A 14,742-nucleotide genomic window follows, 5' to 3' on the forward strand; every position below is an offset into this window, starting at 1 on the left:
AACACACGCACAAGACAAACACAGATTTCTTTTGAACAAAGCTCCATCACACTGGCCTGTGAGGAGGCTGACCTGAACCCAGCTCAGGGAGTACCTGCCTTGCACAGGCAGACAAAGCACAGCCTCTGCTTCCCCTTCGCTCTCCTCAGAGCACCCCAGAGCTTTAAACCCAGCTGAGGCACAAACCCTGAGCCCCCACACCAGGAGTCACTCAAGACAAATCAGATGTGGTTACTGCATTCAGAATAACCAGCACCTCAAAAACAACCCGCAAAACAAAAAGCAGCAGCAGCTTGTCCATTCAGCCCACTCCAGAAGAAACTGAACACAGACTACTCACCCCGGTTTGGTAATACAGGTATCTATTTTATTAAAAAAGTTACAAACAGGTGGACTGTAGGGTTGTCTTACAAAATGACAAGAATGAATTCTACTGGAAAAAACTTTTTACAAAGCATTATAGGTAATTGTTCCATTTTTGCACTTGTTATTCCAGATTTCACCTATCACTGATAAAGATACAGTACATTAGATACAAGATGTTAGGTTACATTTTTATTTGTAGAGCCCTACTGCAGTGATTTGAACAACTCCTAAACAGATGCCATAGTAAAGACAATACATATTGCATTTATTATTAGCCTCTTACTCTAATAAGCAACTTCACATGCAAACTATTGAGGAAGCCTAAATAAACTTTTGGTCCCTTTTTCCCCCCAAAGTGTGCTGAAGAAACCATCTCTCATTTTCCCAGTCCTGTCACTCTAAGCTAGTTCAAGTTTAAGGTTTTTTTTTCATTTGTTTGGTTTTTTTTGTGGTTTTTTTTTAGTTTTTTCTTTTTTTTTTTTTTTTTGCTGAGGTCAATGAAAATGAACACTGCTTTGAAAACTACCCATAGGAATGAACCACTGATCAATATCAACCAACTTTTTTCCTTCTTAGACAAAGGAAAACTAGGATCTTTATGAATTACTTTCATATCCTATTACTTCCTTACAACCTACAAAAAAGATCAACAACCATCACTTAAAAAAAATCTACTTTGAATACAAGGTTTGGTTTAATTCTGATATTAAAGTGCAAACCTAATTATTAGCCTCAGCCTGTTTATAAAGTTTGTACAAACAGGAAAAAAATATTTCAAGTAACCCCACAGAAAAAGAATCAGATGTTTCAATGACCAGGCAGAAATCCTGGTGTGTCCTCTTCTTTTCAGGATTCAAATTCAACACTGAATGTAGACACAGAATCTTTATTTCTACTAATATTGTAAAGTCAGCCTGCATTATTACCAATAAAACACATTAATATTGAGATACTGTACCGGTGATCTTTTATTGTTTTAAATGCCATCATCCACAATACAATTTGTGAGTTTTCAACTGCTTAACCTCATATATCCATCACTGCTTTTACTGGAGCTTTTCTCATAGATATTAAGCTATTACAGGGAAAGAATGTACATTTCTAGAAGCATGTTCAAATGACTAAAGCTGGGCTCCTAAAAACCTAGAACTTTGGTGCAGTAGGTGAGCTGCAGTTATCAAATCTCTGCAAAAAAAATTACACATTTTAAACCACTGCTAGAAAAAGCTCTCATGTATGCAACACGTTAATAAAGGTGAACAAAAAGATTTTGTCTGTTCTTTGTACATTTTCATTCTGCTCTTTACACCTGTGTTATTGTTAAAATTTTCAAGTATTCAGAGAAAATGTTGATCAGGTAAACAATAAGGAAGGCAATGGCTGTTTAAAGCACGCTTGCAGTTAGTATCACTGAAACCTGGTGCTTTTCCCCTTGTTACACCAACTTGTCTCTTAATATTAAACTTGTTTACTGGGGAAAAAAAAAACAAACTAAAACGCAATTTGTGACAGTGCAAGAAAAACTTTAACAAATATTGCTTTAAAATATTATTCAGAAAGACAAATATTAAAAACTATAAAATGTAAAGGGATCTTATTTGCATTAGATTTACATATGCAGAGGTCTACTAGATGTCTCTTACTGTGCCAGGCAAAGCTGAGCTGACAGAGAAGGCATAGAGCCCATTCTGAAGGATACATTATCCCTTTCCAAAGGCATAGAGAAGCAATTTGCAAACACGCAAGTTTAGAAACTCAGTAGAAGGAAAACTGTGCTGCTGTCTTTCAATGCTACAACTGCCAGGTTCAATTAAGAAACCTGAGATTGAGAGAAACATCAGCTGGAGACTTTATATCCCATTCCAAGTAATCCCTACTGTCAAATCGGACTGGTTACAAAGACATTGTCACAGCTTCATTTGCCAAGAAAAGGGATACTACATCCACACAACAGAGGTGCCCTCAGTATCTTTCCATGACACTGTCACACGTAAACAAAAATTCTCAAAGAATGACCAACTACATCGTAGGAGAAAACCTTGCAAAGAGAAATAAGCACTGATGTGAGGTAATATACAGAAGTAACCATTTGTTTAAGGCTCAATTTATTCTCCATTAAAACTCTCTTCTTTTAAAAGGCATTGAGTAGGTAATACTGAGTTTAAGTATTTAATAAATACAAGTTCAGAACTGATTAAAGAAATCACTTAAAATATTAAAAATGAACTCTTGCATATTAGCCATTATATGAACTTAGAAAGCTATAAAAGGACTGATAGATAAAGAACAGATTTTAAAACTTATGGTAAACATGCTAAGCATTCTGATTAAGGTGTGTGGATCCTGGAGGCCACCAACCTTATGCACTTAGATGTATGGCAATGTGCTGTAATAGAGACAGGTTTACCAAGGCTCAGCTCTGCAACCTGGGCTGAAAGTTCTCCAAAGCAGCATCTGTGCAAGTTTCCTCTGAGTTTTATCTGCAATTAAAAAAAAAAAAAAAAGAAAAAGAAAAACTAATGAAAGCCATATTCAACACACATCCAAAGTGAATTCCCCTGCCTGGAACGGTCAGTTTTCCATCCTGAGTTCCAAAGGACTGTTTTCCACAGCAGCATTCCCAAATGCTCCACTAACTCTGGTAATACAAGAGGCAAGCAGCCAACAACCTACTGCTATTTACTTTGTAATAGCTGCTGCTGTGGGATAGGACATTGCATCTAAAGACCCGAAAAATCCAGGAAATTTAAGCTCTCTTGTACAGATGCACCAATGCAGAACCCAGTGTATGTGTAACACCCAGTAACACACAGCAATGGCCTTCAGCACAAGTTCTGGGAACAGGCAGATGAGCCAACTAACTCAGTTTTGACATCTGTGTTCTCAGCAATCAGACCCTCTAAATGACTCCTAAAAAAGGCCTTCAGCATTCAGACAGCTTCAGCAGGGACAGAGCTGTACACCACCATCCTCAATCAAGCACACCAACACATTACCCATGTGACCAAAACATCTCTACATTTCAGATAACTTGCCTGTAGCTCCCAGGATTTATCTGCAGAGACATCCTGAAAGTCTCAGGCAAAGCTCAAAGTCTGTAGAAACCTGTCATATGTACATGCATGCACTTCACTCTGGCTTGATCCATGGCTTTTCAGGAGCCTTCTCAATTCTTGAAGTAATTTCTCCAAATGAGTCAGGACCTCATGTTTCCTACTGCACCACTTCTTTACAGCTGTTGATTTGCTCTCAGCTAACAGTTTGTCATGACAGAGTGCTTTGACATAGCCAGGGTTCCCCTTCTTGCCCAACAACTGCTCAACCCCAACACTCAGGAGCAGCACTCCTGCCCTGACAGGAGCCAACAGCCAGGTTTTTGTTGCCCGTTTGTATGTTTTCCAACTAACAGCAATTCTCTCCCAGTCTGGTGAGATCACTCCTACCCCACACACTGTTGCTGGTCCACAAATCTTAGACAGAGAGGGTCCCTGTACTGTCAAAAGATGTGAACCAACATTTAGCTTCTAATGGGGATGGATCAGACCAGCTTAATAAATGTTTTATCTTTGCTTAAAGCACAGAAGAGGCAAACCATTTACAGTGCAGCTCCTCCCTACCAGAGTTAGATCCACCCCAAAAACTTCATCTAAACCCAGTATTCAATAATGCGGCCAGCAAAGAATTGCTGGGAATAGTAAGAACAGAAAAATGAAGTAATGATATTTTTCTCCACAAGCCCTTCAGCATCCTTGCATTTGCAGGTTAGGGATCTCCCAATTCAGATTTGTCATCTCTCCATTTGTGTTTAGTTACTAAAATTAACACAACACAACACCTTATCTGGCTTCATTTGCCTGTGATATTTTATACCACTCCCTGGTCTCTTCTGTGGGCAGGCAGGAGAGAAGGGGAAGTTAGACAATACAGTATAATAAATGTGTCCATGTTGCACAGCCACATAGACCAGAGGAGAGTACACTTTCAGTTTTTATTCCTAGAGAGGAATACTCTTCCTTCAACCTTCGTAATACCAGTTACTCATGAACACAGGGAACAGAAAGCACTGATCGGAATCAGTCTTTCATCCCAACATTAAGGCATTACCAATCCTGTTAGTATCAGAAAGACTTCAGTGCACGAGCACTGTACCAAGTTTTAAAGAAAACAGTGTCATACTGAAAATTCAAGAGAAATAAATACTGGGGCAAGAAACACAAAGCAGCTCCTGGGACTCTCCCGTCTCTGAATGCAAGAGCAAAACAGCAGAAGACCACTGCAGAAACAGGAAAGAGGAGGTGGGAAACAGGATGTCAGAACAACACACATTTTTTAAAAGGAACTATGGGTTATCCTGACTATGCAGTTGTGTTCCATTCTTCATCTCATCCAAGGCAGCTGACTGGAACAACAGTTTAGCAAATGCTTCTCAAAAACGTCATGAAAGAACCTACACATCACAGCTGACAGACAGGCTGAGGTATCAACACCAAAAAGAGGTTAAGTGGTGCCTGTGAGTTAAAACTGACACTAGAACAGCGTCAGGCAAAGCTAGGCCCAGCAGAAAAATCCACCCCCACCCCACCCGTGGGCTTCTGCACCAGAACTGCAGGAACACAAACTGTTGCATGTACTGCTCTGTGAACTGACACGCCCAAGACTCCCCCTGGACGCAGCCAGGTTACCGAACTCAGAGATGATGATTTATGATCCCAGGACACAGCTGTAGTTCAAGCCCACTTCCTACACACAGATTTTCAGACAGTTGGTTCTACTTCCTCAGTTTCAATTTACCTAGGAGGGGTCACTCCTAAAGCATAGGTCTGACAAGCAGCAATTGTTTCCTGGATCACAGACAAGCAGGATTACAAAGCTCATTAGGGCTATCACAAGACACTATCAGCACCTCTCCCACCAGAGCACATCAGACAGAAATTATCAAGCAGCAAAGGCTTACGAGAAAGTTAATGAGATCCTACATTCACTCAGTCAAAGAATAAGGATCGAGTGGGAGCCAGGAAGAGGAAAGTACCCCAAAAGTGTTAGGCTGAAATGAAATATACAGAGTATGAGGCCCGTGAAAAGACAGAATGAGTAATAAAAGTTCCAGACACGGTGAGAACTGGACTGAATAGGAAATGGATCAGGATGGAAAGACTTTGTTTGGCACAGGTGATGAGACTATACTGAGCAGAGACAGCATTCCCCAGAAGCAAGGAAGCAGTTTGCTGCTAAAGGTTTGGGGAGATTGTGTAAGCCTGGCAGAAGAGAAGGAAGGAGTGGAAATCTCGATCACAAAAGCTTAGATCCTCTGTCTCAAGAGCTCACAAAGACGTAAGAATTCAGATGTTTCTTCTGAAGCAAGAACATGTTTAGGAAACCCACTAAATGTAGGCATAAGTTATCATTCAAAGGAATAACGTGGCCCTGTCCCTTCTTCAATTTCACCTTTAAGATTAAATGTGCTACTTAGTGCTAAATCCAAAAGCAGACAGGTTACAAAGCCTCCCCTGGAAGCAATCAATTCCACAACTACAAATTTCAAGGATGAAAGGCCTGATTTTGTCAGAGTTTAAGACAGTAACCTGTACAAGATGAACCATTAGTAACCCGGGGGACTGCCATATCCTTTGGCATGATACTTCTAGTCCACACAATCTCGTTTGTGAAGCTGCCTTACAAACAGCTGTAACATTGCATAACTATACACAATTCAGGATACTACCCATGCAGCACTCAATTCAAAAAAAAAAGACAGTAATTTCTTAGATCCATTTCTTCCTAGAACTCTACAGACTCTGCAGGTGTGATTAATGCACAATGAAAGATTTTATTTGTATTTTCCTCTGCTACAAAACAACAAGCTTGCTCACCTTTCAACAAGCAGATCTCAAACTTACACACATCTCTTACACAGTGACAGCAGCTCTTCCTAGTTTCACAGAACTGGAGATAAAAACATCATGTATTATCTGTAGCATGACAGTGCTAGGGCCATGAGCACCTAAAATTTTATATTTACAAAGCAATCGATAACAATCTAAAAGACAAGCTTTGAGACTTCACTCTCTGACCTTGTACTCAAGATTAAAGAGGATACATGGTCCAAAGCTTCCAGTAATAACCTATTTTCCCCTCTTGTCACTCAGACATAAAAAGCTCTTTTGAGTTCAGCAAGTTACTAACATGGCAGTGGGAGCCTGAGCCTCAAGCAGTGCAGCTGTCAGGAGGGGCAGGCAGCTCCTTCCCCTGAATTTCCACATCCTCCCTCATTCCTGCACATGCCCTCGGAGATCACGACGAGTTGTTTGCCAAGACAGGTCCAAGAGACAACTGGAGGCCTGAGGGACCAGCTGGCTGCTCACAGAGCACACCAACTCTGCAGAAATGTGGATTTGAGCCAGCACTGAAACAAGACCTGCAACAGCTACAGGGGAAACAGGACTGGGGGGGGTTCAGAACCACCTCATGGGAATGAAAAATCGGGGAAGAACAGACCCATTCACAGTCAGGTGAAAAAGGAGCAGAAAAATGCCACACGTGAAAGGCCAAAGGCAGCTGTCCTGGAGGAAAAAAAAAATAAAGAATCAAAGCAACACCTGACACAGGGGAAGCTTTACAGAGGGCCCTGTGAAAGCTGCACTCTCATCACACCTCTTACAAGTCACTGGGAAAGGAGAGTGCATTGGGAAGCCATTTTACAGTGTGTTCTCTGCTCTGGAGATTTGAGATGAAGAGCGCACTTTGTGCACGCCCTTGACTATTACATGTGGGCTTCGAGCCACTTCTCAGCACTCAAGGTGGTTCTCTTGTAAGAGAAACTTTTTCCACTGATAAGGCAGAAGAGTACTGTCAGTTCCTGTACTACAGAACTATTTCTTTTCAACAAACTCAAAGTCTTCTCAGAAAAACTACTGGGAAGCTTGGTCACAATAATCCCATTGAACTCCAAGTGACTCCCATTACTTGAAAATAGTTCAGATACCAGCTACAAGAATAAACTCACTGTAACATCACAAAGCACTTATGCAGAATAACACAGCATCAAACAGAGCACTGACAGTCAAAATAGGTGCAGATGAGATCATTCACTTTGTGTCATTATAAAATCACTGCAAGCAAATGCAGTGTTCCCTGACTAACCCTACTGAGGTAACGCAAGAAGTCCATTTGACTCAACCCTGTTCAGAAGCTCCCATCACTTTTGGAGGATGGCAGCCTCATTTCAGACTCCCTGTCCCTTTATCTCTTACTGAAACACCACGTTCAGGCACCTCAGTTAGTCATGACTGTTGCACCAACCTGCTCTGTATGGCCATGGTTGAGGTTTTTCTTAATTTCTCTCACTGGACGATGCAAGTTGTACAACACTGATCCTGTTTCTCAGGCAGGGAGGCATAGTTCATTTGCCTGACGATCTCAGCAAACAGTTCATCCACCATTGTTTTGCTCTTGGCCGACGTCTCCATGAAGGGACAGCCCCACTCCTGAGCCAGGGCTCTGCCCTCTGCAGACAAGACTTCCCTCTCCGACTCCAGATCCACTTTATTCCCCACCAGGATCAGAGGAACTTTCTCGTATCTCTTCACCCGGACAATCTGGTCCCTCATGGGCTTGATGTCCTGGTCAAACAATCCAGCTGGTTAGGACACATAGGGAATCACATGGAATTGCTACAGAACCACCAGAGAAACACTTTTTAACAACCCCCACGTGCAACTGAGCATTAAAAACGCATTGGAAGACTTCTTAAACCTACAGCCAAGCAGATCTGGAATTCAGAGAAAATTCACTGCCTATCACTAAGTTACTTTTTTTGTATATATAAAAGCATGCACATTTTATAGAATTTATGTGCATATATAAACAGAAAGTAAGTGCTGTGCTCTCAGACAGTCGGTTCAGCCAGTGGAGGACACGGCATTGCTGCTCTGAAGGCTGGTTTCAGATTTCTGAAGAAGTTATCTCAAGTCTAAGGACTTGTAACCCTAGCAGGGGCATGCCATTACACAACTATTTAGGAAGTTTGTGCTTAGTTTACAGCTTGAGAAATCCATCAATTTAAATAAGGCCTTCTCAGCCCTGGAATGCTTAGAATAATTCATTGTGAACACATTTAATCACATGTAAGTAACCAAATTAGATGCTGTAAAGAGATTTTATTACCTAGAGATGCATTTATTCAAGTCTGAGCCGACATGGGGAGTTTACACTTGAAAGCCTCAGTCAGCCTCCTCTGTCCCCTGAGTCTTTTAAGTCACTATCAGTACTACAAATTCTTGCATAGTTCTCAGACAGAACAAACCCAGCGTTTGAAGTCACCACTGTGTAAAGAACTGCAGAGTGGTTTACACCTACAGCCTTCAGAGCAAACACACTACAGACAGACGGGAATAATTAAATATTAACAGGGTGGATTACTGCACATCCATTCCTCAAATAAGGCGGGCTCACTGGAACTCAAAAATCAGTGAAAATGAGAGCAGAAGCATCCCAGTGTCACTGCTGTTGTTTTCCAGAGATGAGCAGGTCTTCAACTTGCACAGGGTTGTTTCGAGGCCTCTGCTAAGATAAGGTTTAGCCTTCAGCAGAAGCAAACAGTGGGGGTGTGCAAGGTCTTGCCAAGAGGCTGGAACACACCCAGCTCAGCAGCCCAAGTCAAGGCAGGAGTTGCGAATCCCCGCACTGCACGGAGTGCTGCTAAACTCACTTATCGCCCAAAAAACAAAGCCCCTTTTTCTGCAGGCAGCTTAGACCAGTTACCGGCTGAGACATTTCCTTTTCTTTCTGGAGAGTTTCAATAGTAGAAATCAAATGCAGATCCGCAAATTACCGTGTATAGCTAGCTCTCCTCTCCAGTACTCCACCTACGCTGTGAGAGCAAGGAGCTCGCGCTGGACAGGAATATATTTTGGGGGGAGGGAGCGGAAAAGAGCAGCTCACTTAACAAGTCACAACTGCAGAACAATGAGACTCTCTTCAAGAGCAACTGCAGAAACATGCCTTTTAGGAAGGAGAGGGGGTTGAAAGGGGAAGTCTCGAATTTGATATCGAGTGATTTCTTCACAAAAGGGGATTGCCAAGAGATTTCTGCTGGGGAAGTGGGAGCAAGTCATTGTTCTCCAGCACTGCGTGGGATTTAACAATGGTGGCACCCTGATAAGTACCTGCAAAGCAAGCAGTTTTCCATCAGGAAGCAGGGCTGGTAAACGCGCTTTCAAGCTGGGCATTTACACTTTAGGCCCTTGGGAGATAAAGCGCTTCCACGCACACGTGGCCACCCCTAAAACTTCCTCCTCGGCCCAGCGCCTTCCCCGGAGCAGGGCCGGCTCCATCCGAGGACGGGACACCCAGCGAGGTTACCTGGAAGGACTGCTGGTTGACCAGGCTGTAGACGAGGATGAATCCCTGCCCGTTCTTGATGTAGAGGTCGCGCATGGAGGCGAACTGCTCGGTGCCCGCCGTGTCCAGGATCTCCAGCACCGAGGGGGACGAGTCCACCTCGATCTCTTTGCGGTAGAAGTCCTCAATGGTGGGGTCGTACTTCTCGATGAAGGTCCCGGTGACGAACTGCACCGTCAGGGCGGACTTCCCCACCCCCCCGCTGCCCAGCACCACCACCTTGTACTCCCGCATCGGGCCCCGCTCGCCGCTCCCCACCGGGCCCGGGCCTAGGGCAGGCGGCACCGCGGCCCTCGCATAGCCCCGGCCCGCTTCAGATGAAGGGCGAGGCCTCACTGCTCCCGCGCCGTCCTGGGGGGAGCGAGACCCCCGTCAGTGCCCGGCGCGGCCCCAGCCCCGCTGCGGTCCCTCACCGCCGCGCTCCCGCCATCGCCGCCTCGGCCGCGGGACCCGCCCGCCAGGGCCGCCCCCACCCGGAAGGGTTTTGCTGAGGCACCGGAGGCGGCCCCGCCCCGCCGCCGCCCGCTCACTTCCGGCGTGCTGCGTCACGGCCCGCCCGGGCTGCGCCCGGGGGACAGATTTGCGTGAGGCACCCGCCCCGTGACGGGGGACAGGTTTGCGTGAGGCACCGAGGCACCCACGGTGTTACGGGGGACAGATTAGAGTGTGGCACCGAGGCACTGTCCCCGCCCGGCCCCCAACATGGCCGCCCGAAGCTGGTGGTCGGGGCTGCGGCCTCTCCAAGGGCCGCTCTGTGAGGGGCGCGTTGTCCCTCCACGAGCTCCTGCTCGGCACTCAATAGCTTAAACGCCCTAATAGACTCCTCTGAGCTCCCTGCCGGGAAAACACATGCTGGGAAGAGGACCTATGACACTGGCGGGTGTCGAGAGTGGGACACCGGCACCGCTGTTCCTTATCCCTGGAAACCCGCTGGGCTGGTGAAAAAGAGGGTCACAAAGTTGGTCAGTGGGATGGAGCACCTCTAAAATGAGGAAAGACTGGGAGAATTGTGATTGTTCAGCGTGGAGATGAGGAAGCTTCGGGGGACCTAATTGCCCCTTCCAGTGCCTGAAGGGAATTTACAGGAAATACGGAGAGAGACTGTTTACAAATACATGCGGTGACAGGAAAGGGGGAATGGGTTTGGACTGAAAGAGTGTAGGTTTAGATTAGATGTTAGGGAGAAGATCTTTATTGTCAGGGTGGTGAGGCCCTGGCACAGGCCTCGCAGAGAAGCTGTGGCTGCCCCAGTCCCTGGAAGTGTCCAAGGCCATCCATGGCAGGGGGTGAAATGAGATTTTTAAGGACCTTAAGGATCCTTCCCAACCCAAACCACTCCGTCAAAGTTGTTTCCCCTACCTGCAAGGCTCGTCCCGTGTCTGTGCACCTCCACAGCTGCCACAAGCCTCACTGCTGGGCTGCCACGCGCTTTCCCCTTTTCCCTGGGAGCCCTTTCCATGAGAGTCCTGCCGGAGGCGGCAGCAGTTTCGGCGGCGGAGCTCGGGGCGCCGGGCTCGGCATCCCGCGGCAGGGCTGACGGCAGGTGTCAGCACGGCACCGGAGCCTTCCCGGCCCCGCCGCTTCCCCCGGCGGAGCTCCCCCGTTGGTGAGGGGAAGTAACTAAAAGGAATCGACGTCTGTTTTCTCTCTAAAATAAAATCCCCCCCCGGTCACTTCGGACCCAGCTCGATGATTCCTGCCCGTAGGAGAAGCTGCCCTCCAATATAACCACATTTGTTTCTGCTGCTCCCTGCGGTGTGCAGAATTTCGGGAGGCACGTGTGGGATGGTGGATTTGTCCCTTTCCCCTCTGAATCACCTGTTTGATTGCAAGTCCAGGGCAGACACAGCTGCCGTGTTGTGTCCATCCTGGGCTTCCAGCAGCCCTAGAGAGGTGCCTGGTCAAGGCTAAAACCATCCAAAGGTACTGAGGAGGTGACTCTGCTTGTGGCTGTTTTCATAAACAGCTTTATTTTATTCACTTCCTTTCCATAAAGAGACCATGTGCATTGTGAGAAAAGGTCAGTGAGGACTCTTATCCTCCAGAACAAATCTTACTCAAGTTACACCAAATTTGATTCACTTTTATTTATCACATGTAAGTAAAAAGCCCGCTCCTTCCTTCGCTGTTACCTCCAGAATTATGTTGTCAAGCGAATTGCTGGCGGGAGGAAGACGTGCATGGATGGAAGATTTTCATGTGGCTGGTGAATCAGCTCGAAAATGTAAAAAGGTGAGCATTAAAACAGGCTGCCTCCTACTTTAGCCCCATTAGAAATCACGAGTTGTTGCAAAGTACCTTAATGCACTCAGGGTGCTCGGGATAAAGGAAAGCCGAAGTTGCTCCCAGAGGAGCTTCCCATCTAATTTTAACCATGACACAATCGGCGACAGTGACAAATGGGGGGAGGGATAAAAGGGGCAAGGGAGGATGAGGGTGACAATAATAAGATTACACGGTCACCTAGGTTCATTATGTGCACGTCTTTGTGACACTGCTGGTCCATTATGTTTGTGGTGGGCGGAGGAATGACTGTGGGAGAGGAAGGGGCAAAGAGCACAGCGGGAGAAAACCCAAATATATTTTTGTGCAATTGACTTTAAGCAGCAACGCCTCACTCTTGGGCTGGGGGGAAGCCCAAGGAGGTGGACACGGGATTGGGAAACTGGATTTTTTTCCCTCCTCTAGTACTGATTTGGATTGCCAAAATTTATTTCCCAGGTCACAGCACTTTATACCTGGGCATAGATGCCTACAGCTGAAAAAAAGGACCGATCTGAAAGTGCACCAGGTTGTTTGTTATCCTTAAGACGAGTCATTCCCTTCATTAAACAGCTTGCACAGCTCCTTCACCGCCTTGTGCCCTACCACATATCCTGAGCCACAAAAATAGCTGGTGATGTAAAAGGTTTTGAAACTCTGGATGGGAAAAGCTGCTTCTGCCATAAATGGCCAAGCCCTGAGCCAGCTATGCAGGGCACCTCCTGCCAATACCACCTCTGCCACTCCCTCGCTATCACCATCTCCTCCCGGTGAGGTGCGGCACATCCCGGGTCAAAGGCCTGATTTAATCTCTGCTGCCACTTTCTCCACAGCTCCTGCAGAGGAGAAAGGAGCAGGGCTGAGCCCTCAGTGCTGCCCCAGGAGGGTTTGCCCTTTCTCAGCAAAACAACCTTCCCAAATGAATATCCGGGCAGCATTCGATTGCTGCCGGAGCAGCTCTGTGCTGTTGATGGACTCAGCTGCTCTGTGCTGTGCCTGCAGCCAGCAACAATAAAGCAAGCTCTTATTAAATTAACCTGCTAAGACACAGATCCTGCAGGGATGTTCAGGGAACAGACAGATGGCACAAGCAAGGGCCAGGAATAATTGCAATCCCCATCTCACTAGTGTGAGAGATGAATCCTGCCCGCTGCTGTGCCCAACAGGGAGGCGGAACTGGGAGCAGCACCCCGAGAGGTGACAAAGGAGCGTCTCCCAGCCATGATAGGAGTGAGGAGTCTGGAACATATCCTGTGGATGCCAGGGTGAGACTGCAGCACCCCCCAGCAGCCAAAGCCTCCCCACGGCAGCCACAGTGTGGATGGTGCACGGCCGCCACCACCTCCTGTGGGCTGTCCCCCCTGCCACCATTGATCAGCTCTGACTCCCTGTGTCTGCCTGAGCTACAAACCAGTCTCTCCTCTGCCAGGAAGCCTGCAGCAGGCTGCTGAGCCCGGGCAGCAGGGATAGCCCAGATTTCACCTCAGTTACAGTCTAGCTGGGGACATCATTTGCGTAAATACATGTAAAACCGGCTTAAGACCCAGTGTCATTTCTTCTTCGCCTCTTCCAGCGGTTTTGCTAATCCACTTATTGTACCTTATGGTGTTCAGCATGGAAGCTGCAGGGTAGGGACCAGCTCCTCAGGGCTTGAATGGCTACTGGAGCACCAGGGGCTGCTCTCACATGCAGCTCATTCAAGGAGGTTGTGTCAAGCCAGTCGCATAACTGCAATGACAGCTTTTGATCTCAGCCCCGTCAGGTACCAGTGAAATGTGTCTTTGGGGTTGGATGTGTCCGCCTGGCCCAGACTCCTATTTCTGGGGCTGTTTCAGAACCTGCAGAGGTACTTTTCTTTTTTGCCAGCTTTTCCTGCCAATATAGAGATGACTCACAGACAAATTCTGAGAACCTTTCTCAGAAATTTCTGATTTTCTGCCATCCCTCAGCTTTTAGCCATTGCTTTAGTAGCAACAAAAGGCATGATGGTGCTTCAAAAGAGGTAAAGGACATTTTCCAAAGCAATTACCGATTCTGAAGCAGATGTAGGGCTGCACTGGAATATAATTGATACAACAAGGAGGCTATTGGGATTTCTGGGAGAAGCATCTCTCTTTGGCTCGCAGACATGGTACCAGATCACCAGCCATTTAGTAGAGCTTGGCCCAGGAGCAGAACAGCACCACAGGGGAAGATGCTGCTGCTGCTACACCCTGCCTTACTCATTGCCTGCAGCCCCTCACCTCCCCACCAGCCCTCTCTCCTGGTTATCCCCCCTGATGCTGCATCTCCTGCCTGCAGGATCAGCATCTGAGTAGGTCTCTGGGTCTCTGGGTGGTGATGAGTCACTGCTTTCTGTGAGCAAGCCAGTGATGGTGAAGCCAAAAATGTGGTTTCACGGGTCATTCCTCTTCCTATTTTCTCCAGAGGTAGAGCACTCTCCTCGTTGCCCTTCACAGTCCAAGCTGCTGTAATCCTTTCTGCAGTGCCTGGGAAGCACCTCCAGCTATTGCTCACTGGGTCTGTGCTGGGCTCACGAGCTGCAGCCCCGCGGCTCTCCAAAAGTGGCCTGTCCTCCACACACCTGACAGGATGCCAGCACAGCACCCTCTCCTTGGGTACCACCTTCCACAAATTTCTGCAAAGCTGAGGGGATGGGGCTGTCCTCACATTTGCTTTTGTTAAATCACTAATTCATGGGACAGCCTCTTCATA

The 14,742-nt window shown here is 46.7% G+C and overlaps 1 protein-coding gene across 1 annotated transcript; it reads right to left on the reverse strand.

The window, feature by feature from the left end:
• Positions 1 to 340: 340 nt before the first annotated feature.
• On the reverse strand, positions 341 to 10,214 carry RAP2C (RAP2C, member of RAS oncogene family). The gene is made up of 3 exons (XM_066182067.1): positions 9,727 to 10,214; positions 7,666 to 7,985; positions 341 to 2,846 (listed from the first exon to the last, which is right to left on the reverse strand). Exons 1-2 carry the CDS (start codon positions 9,997 to 9,999, stop codon positions 7,707 to 7,709), a joined length of 552 nt encoding a protein of 183 aa, XP_066038164.1. The 5' UTR covers positions 10,000 to 10,214; the 3' UTR covers positions 341 to 2,846; positions 7,666 to 7,706.
• Between the last annotated feature and the right edge of the window lie 4,528 nt (positions 10,215 to 14,742).

The sequence above is a fragment of the Chamaea fasciata genome, unplaced genomic scaffold, assembly GCF_029207755.1.
Source record: "Chamaea fasciata isolate MVZ Bird 193981 ecotype frontalis unplaced genomic scaffold, bChaFas1.0.hap1 SCAF_4, whole genome shotgun sequence".
Lineage (NCBI taxonomy): Eukaryota > Metazoa > Chordata > Aves > Passeriformes > Sylviidae > Chamaea > Chamaea fasciata.